General features: G+C 47.1%; 1 protein-coding gene across 1 annotated transcript; it reads right to left on the minus strand.

Moving 5' to 3' along the window:
• Positions 1 to 385: 385 nt before the first annotated feature.
• On the minus strand, positions 386 to 8,022 carry LOC113876025 (cationic amino acid transporter 3-like). Its single transcript, XM_027514822.1, has 12 exons — positions 7,887 to 8,022; positions 5,386 to 5,784; positions 4,651 to 4,809; positions 3,235 to 3,421; positions 2,714 to 2,826; positions 2,321 to 2,543; positions 2,011 to 2,150; positions 1,808 to 1,910; positions 1,420 to 1,619; positions 1,061 to 1,227; positions 682 to 790; positions 386 to 517 (listed from the first exon to the last, which is right to left on the minus strand). The coding sequence occupies exons 2-12, from the start codon at positions 5,762 to 5,764 to the stop codon at positions 396 to 398; spliced, it is 1,902 nt and encodes a 633-aa protein (XP_027370623.1). The 5' UTR covers positions 5,765 to 5,784; positions 7,887 to 8,022; the 3' UTR covers positions 386 to 395.
• Positions 8,023 to 8,417: the final 395 nt, after the last annotated feature.

Genomic DNA, 8,417 nt, shown 5'->3' on the forward strand with positions numbered 1-8,417 from the left:
CTCTGGTTGCTGATTACATTGTGATAATTTCCTGGTGAAAATGTATCTTGCTGCACACTTATGAAGCATGCATTTTTCTGTATACATATGATATTTTAAAAAACTTACATAAAAATTGTAAGACTTTAGGAATTCCCTAGAGGTCTAGTGGTTAGGACTTGGTGATATCAGTCCTGTGGCCCTGGGGTTCATTCTCTGGTCGGGGAACTAAGCGCCCACAAGCTATGCTCTGCAGCCAAAAAATGTGCAGTATTTAAAGTTGCTTTGTCTGTTGGCAAAAAATTCATGGCTGTAAATGCATCCCACACTCATACTCCGTAGAGGCTCAGAGTGTCCTTGAACCAGCAGATCCTTCAGTGCATGGAGGGATTCCATACAGCATCTACTTCCTGCGGTTAAGATGACCCAGCACCAAGGATGTTTTTGTCAAGAGTCTGGGAGGTGGAGGCTGGTGGCTGTTGCTCATTGTTCTCCTCCAGGCTGTGTCGGATCCCATATCCAAAGTATATGACAGATCCTAGTAGGGAAATGAGATGATAGGAAGGGAATTTAGGTGCTCTCCCCCCTTATAAGTGCCCAATAGGCCTCCTGTCATAGCATCTGACAGTTTAGGGAGAGGTGGTAGGAAAAGGATTAGGTTCAGTCACTCAAGGGGTCCTATTTTCCAAGGAAGCCTCTTACCAATTGCTGCCCAGATGCCAAATAAGGCCCAGGTCCCAGAGGTCATCTGCATCATCAGGTAAATGTTCACGAAGATGCTGACCAGTGGGAGGACAGGCAGAGCAGGGACCTGTGGGGCAGAGTCAGTTCATCCCTGAACACACCCCAGACATCTGAAAGGGAGACACTACTCCATGTGGATGGGAGATTCCATTATTACTGGGGATGTGTTCAGTGCCTCTTAGATTGGATTTGTAAAGCACTGAGTGTGGATCAGGGAAGAGTCCAGTGGTTTCAGTAACTCCCCTTCTTCCCTGGTCCAGCGAAGGATGTTTAGACCTCAAAGCATGCAGACTTCATAAACTAAAGGTGGACATTTTGGGCACATAAGATCACCTACCTTAAAATAAAGATAAGTGGGGTCCTGGGGCTGCCTCCAGATGATGACCGTGACCCCAGTGATGAGCAGCAGCAGCAGCACAGCCACTGTTGTGAGCCCGGGGTCTCCAGAGAACACCTGGCTGGACCACTGGGCCAGGAGCAGGCTCAGGATGGTCAGCAGGAGAACTGCAAGGGTCAAGGAGGAGGAGAACAGGCTGGACTCAGAAGACAAAGATGTCAGGACCTGGGGTCACACCCCTCCCCCGGCTGCCCACAGCAGGAAGGGCCATGATAAGTGTCCTCATCAATGAAAAAGATACATTTCCACCCTACCCTGCCAATATGAGAATGCCATCATAAAGAAATCCCACTGCTCACCAATCAGGGAGGCACATCCATAGACAATCTGCCCAGATTTCCGGGTGGGGATGGTGCTGGGAGGGAACCACAGACTCTTTAGAATGTTTGAGGTTCCTGCTTCAGGTCCAGAGTCCAAAGGACTTCCTTCAATTTCAGACTTCATCTCAATTTTGTCTTCTGTTTTCTCCTTCTTGCTTAAGATCTGATATGGCTGGTATCTGAATTAGAGGTATTACAGCAATAATAACAGCAGCTCCTACTCATCCAACATTGGACAATCTAATCTATCTATTCCCAGCTAAGTGGACCAGGACATTTAAAAAGCAGCAGGAAGGCAGAAGATAATTACCTCCCCATCAATCTCCAAGAGCCCAAAGCCCCCAGTCAAGGTGTAGTGGGGTCTCACCTGAGGACAAGCATAGAAAAAATCACCAGGGAATAAGCAAGCAGGGTCCCAACAGATACAAGATCCACAAGATCCATGAACTCGAAGAGTAATGCCATGACCCCTGGAGTGACGGCATAGACAAAGTGGGGAAGGGAGAGAGTGAGTAACTGCTGCAAGTTTGGGAAGTTGATTCAGAGAAGGAGTAGATTCTTTTTATTCACCTGCAATGTTTCCAGAAGCCATGATGGCCATGACGGGGGTGCCTGTGCAATCATAGATCCAGGCAAGTCCCTGGAAAAGGAGCCCATCCTTTGCCATTGCGTAGATCAACCGAGGCATGGTGAACATGGTACCCAGGAGGCTGGGAGAGGAAATGGGGACATGTGAGAGGACATGGAGAAGCAGGAGAGGCCAGGGCATCCTCTCCCTGGTCTACATGGGGTAAGATGTCTTTCTCTCTTGTCTCTCAATCCCAAGGGCTGGGATACCTGAGCATCTGACAGTAGATGGGTAGAAAACCACAACACTGACCTGGATGTAAGAGCACAGAGGGTGCCAACAGCCACCACATATCTGGCAGGGCCCCACCCTACATGGAGAAAAGCCTGCGGCAAAGGACTCTTGGGCTGAATCTGGTAGTAGGGTACCATGAGGGTGAGTGCCGCTGAGACTCCAAAATATGCCAAAAAGCAGATGAAGAGAGAAATCATGATGCTGAAGGGGATGGAATGCTGAGGATTTAGGGCTTCTTCCCCTGCAGGAAGGGCGGAAATGCTGAGTCAGGAAAACATACTGGGATGAAAGCACAAAATCAAATTCCCTCTTGAATCTTCAAGAACAGGCTAACCTACTACCAACCCCTACACCCAAGAGAAGCCCAAACTGTGCCCAACCCTCTGATGGGACACACCGTGACCACGTTACCTCTCATGGCAATGGAATCAAAACCAAGAAATGCGTAGAAACATGTTGCTGCCCCATGGAGAATTCCTTCAAAGCCAAAGGGCATGAACCCTCCAGAACCCAGAGGGTCCAAGCTGTGATGAGAGAAGGAATGAGGAAGGACATGGGTGAGATGTGTTGAGCCATCTCTACTGGACTCCTCCCTTAATACCACGAATCCTGGACCCTCATCACTTGGATCCATCAGCCCAGGTCTCTTTGTTGCTGTTGTTTTGTCACTAAGTCATGTCCTACTCTTTTGCACCCTCCTGGACTGTAGCCCTCTAAGCTCCTCTGTCCATAGGATACCCCAGGCAAGAATACCAGAGTGGGTTGCCATTTCCTTCTCTAGGGGATCTTCCCAACCCAGGGATTGAACTCAGGTCTCTGGCATTGGCAGGCAGATTCTTTACCACTGAGCCGCCAGGGAAGCCCTGGTCTTTTAGTCTTCATATTTCTGGCTCTGCACCACCTCCCCCAAGCATTGCTATGGCCAAGAGCACCGTTCCAAACTATAAATGTCAGTGGATCCAGATGCGTTCAGTTTGTAGTCCTGTTCTGTGAGCTCCCAATTGTGCAGGTCTCCTTTAATGAAGCCAGAGAGGATGATAAAGCTGAGAACCAAAATGTTGATGACTGTGAACACTTTGTTAACCAGGGTCGACTCACGAGCTCCCAGGACCAGTACTCCTGTGGGAAAGATGGAATACGAGACATCCAAAACAGCTAAATCCATAGTCACCGAAAGCAGACTAGTGGTTGTCAGGGGTTATGGAGTTAGTGGTGGTGGTGGGCGAATGGACAGTGACTGCTCAGTGGGTACGGTGTTTCCTTTCCGGGTGACAAACATATTTGGAACCAGGTGAAGGTGACTGTTACCTAACATTGTGAGTGTACTAAGTCCCACTGACCTGTACATTTTAAGGTCATTAATTTCTTACTGTGACAATCATCTCACAACATATACCTCTACCAAATTGTCATGTTAAATCCAAATCTACCAAACATCAGCTTAAATTTGTACAGTGTTGCATTTATAGCTAAATAAAGCTGGGGAAAATAGTTTGTTTAATTTATGCTATGTTATTGTCTTCTCAATTAAAAATACATCTTTGTAAGGTCTCAATCAGTTCAGTTCAGTCACTCAGTCGTGTCCAACTCTTTGAGACCCCATGAACCACAGCATGCCAGGCCTCCCTGTCCATCACCAACTCCCAGAGTTTACCCAAACTCATGTCCATTGAGTCAGTGATGCTATCCAACCATCTCATCCTCTGTCGTCCCCTTCTCCTCCCACCTTCAATCTTTCCCAGCATCAGGGTCTTTTCAAATGAGTCAGCTCTTCACATCAGGTGGCCAAAGTATTGGAGTTTCAGCTTCAACATCAGTCCTCCAGTGAACACCCAGGACTTATCTCCTTTAGGATGGACTGGTTAGATCTCCTTGCAGTCCAAGGGACTCTCAAGTGTCTTCTCCAACACCACAGTTCAAAAGCATCAATTCTTCAGCACTTAGCCTTCTTTATAGTTCCACTCTCAATAAGATCTCAATAAATGATTTTCAGCTGGGGTTGACTTTGTATGCCAAGTGACATTTGACAATGTCTGGGGACATCATGATTTTCACAGTTTAGGAGGTGTGTGTCACTGGTATCTAGTGAGTAAAGTTCAGAGTTGCTACTCAACATCCAATGAATGATGAGTTTTTCTAAAAAACCCAAATTGCACACCCCCACACCTATGAATGATCAAGCCCCAACTGTCAGAGGTACCAACAATGGGAATGTCTTGCCTTCTTGTCTTTCATATCACAGACCCTATTTTCCAGTCCTCATTCTCCATCATTTTGCCACCCCAAGCCTTTCTCACCTCAGCTTCTGCTCTGCACCCGACTTTTCCCATCCCATCATCCCCTCTCACCTGTGAGCAGCAACACCAGGCCCAGGGCGACAAAGTCTGCATAGGTGGGCAGGAAGTAAGGCACATGCAGAGAGAGAGTTCCCTGTAACCCCTGAGAGATGTGGTTCCCAGTCAGGCTGTCCAAGGCGGAGCTCCAGCCCTGGGCTATACAGGCGGTGCCTGCAGTGGCAGAAGAAGGAACATTCACTGACAAACATAAGCCAATTCCTAGTATGGGCCATGGGCTATATTTTGTTTTGGAGGAACTCAAGCAAAATACGTGACCTCAAAGAGTTTCTTTTCATGAGTTGGCATGGGAAGACCCAGATGATTCACAAAATAAATCAACTATTTAATATGCTAGGAGGAGATTAATGTTATGTAAGAAAACATAATAGGAAGTTGGAACCAGGAGGGCTGGAAGGTGTGGATTGAAATATTAAATCAGATGTAAAGGAAAATTCCATGAAAGAAACAGTTGAGCAGAGACTTCAGTATGGTGAGGGGATGAGCCCGTGGGTCATGCCTCCCTCTTGGCCACTGCCTAGAGTCCCCTTTCCTTGTGGGCTCTTGGTCCATCAGTTAAGGAAAGCAGGGGAGAGCTGAGAACAATGAAGTTGTGGAGTTTTCCTGCCACAATTATCCACTTCCCCCTAAAGGTGGATAATCAAATTCTCATGAAAGAGTGAAGACCTAAACCCCACCTCCTAGAACCTGATCTTAAGCCCCACACTGTCCTCCAATCCATCCACTCACCGATGACCAAGGACAGGATGAGGTTCCAGCCAGTGATGAAGGCGCAGAGTTGTCCCATGGTAATGTAGCTGTAGAGATATGCAGAACTGGAGCCTGGTACCCGGGCCCCAAACTCTGCATAGCAGAGCCCAGACAACACACAGGACAGGCCAGCCATCAGGAAGCAGATGACAGTCGCTGGTCCAGCTCTCACTTTGGCCACTGCACCAACCAGGATGTACACGCCAGCTCCCAGGGTTCTGCCCACACCCAAGGCCACCAGGTCGAGGGTGTTCAGATGAGCTTCGGGACTCTCAGACTCTGCTCCGACCTCCAGCGGCCGCCTGTGGACCAGCTTCTGACTAAATTGGCGAACATACTGATGCAGCATCCTAGACATAGCTGACAGGTTACAATCTGCTGAGAAAATAAGATGCCGGGAGCCGGTGAGGCATTCCACTCGTGACAAAGGTCATGAGGAAGGAGGCTCGGCATACGCAAAGGCGGGATCGAGCCTCAGGAGTCCGCCCGGATATTCTCGAGCATTTTCCCCCAAAAAACCAGAGTCTGCCTACTTTATTGCTTTGTGCTCTCACCTCTGACTTTACTGGGGGCTGTCCCCTACCACCATCTCGCTCTCTCTGTCAAAGAGTTAACTTACAGCTCCAATTAATAAAGTTCCTGGGCAATTAGGAGTGTTTAAATCCAAACCCCTCAGATGGCTCTCTAACTCGCCTGACAAGTTTACCCGGACTCCTGCAGCTATGCATACGATTGTTTACAGTCTCCTAGCCTCCAGAGGCACGGGAAGCTTAAGATATTCAAATAGCTTAGAGCCTCTCAGAGAGTTAAAAACTGTCAGAATAAACTAGTAAAGGATTTCATTGATGAGTCAATGCTTGTTGCCAAGTTTTCACATCCCCTGAATTGTATCCTTGAATATGTATTAATTAATAGTTGGTATATAGAAAAAATAAGTAGCGGCCTTGGTGTTAGTAACTTTAGACCCTTAAGGTAATAAATTCTTTCCTTTGTTGTAAACCCATTACACATCCGCCCTATAGGAATGCAATTTTATCTTGGAAGATGGTGCCAAACCTTAAAATAATTACTCTTAGAGAAAATAAGTCTTTGTTGATAAGTTCTTGTCAAAAGTCATAAAATGTCAGTAGGCCTTCTGGCCAGAAGATGATGTAAATCACCTAAACCATTTGTATACGATAAATTTGCAGGAAAGAAACCCTGGTTTTTGATAAGAATCAAAGACTGCTGACTTTGCATCCCCTATTATCCTCTATGTGTAACTTAGGGTATAAAAGCCCCTGTTAAAAATAAAGCTACGGGCCTTGCTCACCAATGCTTGGTCTCCCCATGTCATTCTTTCCTTTAACTTCCGGCTGAAGTCTCCATCTGGAGCGTGGATATCCTCTGCGACCACTTATTTGCCTGGGCTTCTAAGACCCACTCGAGAAGGTGTCTAAGGTGGGGCACCTTCCGCTATTCGAGAGGGCGCCTGCGGACTCCGTGGTCAGAGCTAACCTGGTGTCACGGGTTATATTGATTTTCCACGTAAACCAAGCTACTCAGCCTCTTTTCTCCACTGAATTTTCCTACTGAGCTATCCTCATTCTATTACTCTTCATATCTCTAATTACCATTTGAATAGGTCGCCGACACCGTCTCCCCTTCGAATACCCTGGATCAGCCGGGGCTGGTCCTCAGCAATAAGACACAAAGCCATCAAGAAGATCCATCCGCCACTGGGCCTGGGAGTCCAATTCCACAGAGCAATGGAGTGATTAGGAGAAGTCGGTCAAAAGACACATTGAGCAAGTCTTCCGTGTCTGAGCTTTGGATTGTTAAACTCAGGGAAGACTTTTAATATGTTTCAAAGTTACTGGAAGTGTAAGAGGATTTAGGAGAAGAAAACATGTTGCATCAAAATGTGCCACAGTACTGAACTGGATGCTTAAAATATTTTAAGATGGCAAATTTTATGCTCTGTGGTATTTACTTCTGTTTTCCTAAATTGCTGCCATGGTAAATAATAAAGCCAACCTCACAGAGTTGCTTCACAGAGGGTTGTAGCAAACCTCATGGTAACTTAGTATAAATCACCATACAGTCATCTCTACAGTCACCAAAACCTGAGGATTGTCAAGTCATTTATGTCGTCCCTGTATCCACAGAGGAGGAACTCACAGATATGGAGGGTCAACAGTATACAGGAGACTAACATCAGTATTCACATCACAAACCATGTATAAGGGGAAACTTCACTATTGTTTGAGCACCAGTCAAAAAGAGTCACAGCCTGCAGATTTGATCTAACCTCCCAAATCCTACCTCTTCTCACACAAACACAGACAGGTCCCAGCTCTTGTTTTCATCGAGAAAATGGGGCTCTCCACCCTCAGGCTGGAACCGGGCTGACCCCTGCACTCTGGGGTTGCAGAGGTCTCTTTGGGAGAATGTGAACTCAGCGCCCAGTCTCCTACAGAAGAGGGTGATCTGAGACTTACTGGATCCTTGAAGCAGAGCCTGGAGCACTGGGTCAGTCAGCGATCCTGAGGTTAAGCCATGCAGGGCTGGAGCTGAGACATCTCCAAGAACCGAAGCAGGGAGTCCTGAGCACAGAAGACAGTCCTTACCCCTGGGTTGTTGGGGTGGAGATGGGGCTGGGTGGGTGGGGAGCATCTGCTGTGTGGCTATCAGCCCTGACTCTTCTGTGGTTATCCTCAGGGGGTGGTTCCAAGATGATGATGATGATGATGATGATGATGATGATGTGTGTGTGTGTGTGTGTGTGTGTGTGTGTGTGTGTTAAAAGACACATAATATAAAATTGACTAGTTTAATCATTTTAAGTGTGTGGATCAATCACGTAGGGCTTCCCTGATGGCTCAGCTGGTAAAGAATATGCCTTCAATGCAGGAGACCTGGGTTCAATCCCTGGGTTGGGAAGATTCCCTGGAGAAGGGAATAGCTACCCACTCCAGTATTCTGGCCTGGAGAATTCCATGGACTATACAGTCCATGGGATAGCAGAGAGT

Source organism: Bos indicus x Bos taurus, chromosome 18, assembly GCF_003369695.1.
Source record: "Bos indicus x Bos taurus breed Angus x Brahman F1 hybrid chromosome 18, Bos_hybrid_MaternalHap_v2.0, whole genome shotgun sequence".
In the NCBI taxonomy this organism is placed as follows: Eukaryota; Metazoa; Chordata; class Mammalia; order Artiodactyla; family Bovidae; genus Bos; species Bos indicus x Bos taurus.

What these genes read in the sequence shown, in the direction of transcription:
- LOC113876025 (XM_027514822.1), bottom strand. Translation starts at nt 5,764, where the DNA reads ATGTCTAGGATGCTGCATCAGTATGTTCGCCAATTTAGTCAGAAGCTG. An exon ending in GACATTTATAGTTTGGAACG is followed by an intron (nt 2,827 to 3,234) that starts GTGCTCTTGGCC and finishes CTCTCATCACAG; the next exon opens with CTTGGACCCTCTGGGTTCTG. An exon ending in TGGCATCTGGGCAGCAATTG is followed by an intron (nt 518 to 681) that starts GTAAGAGGCTTC and finishes TTTCCCTACTAG; the next exon opens with GATCTGTCATATACTTTGGA.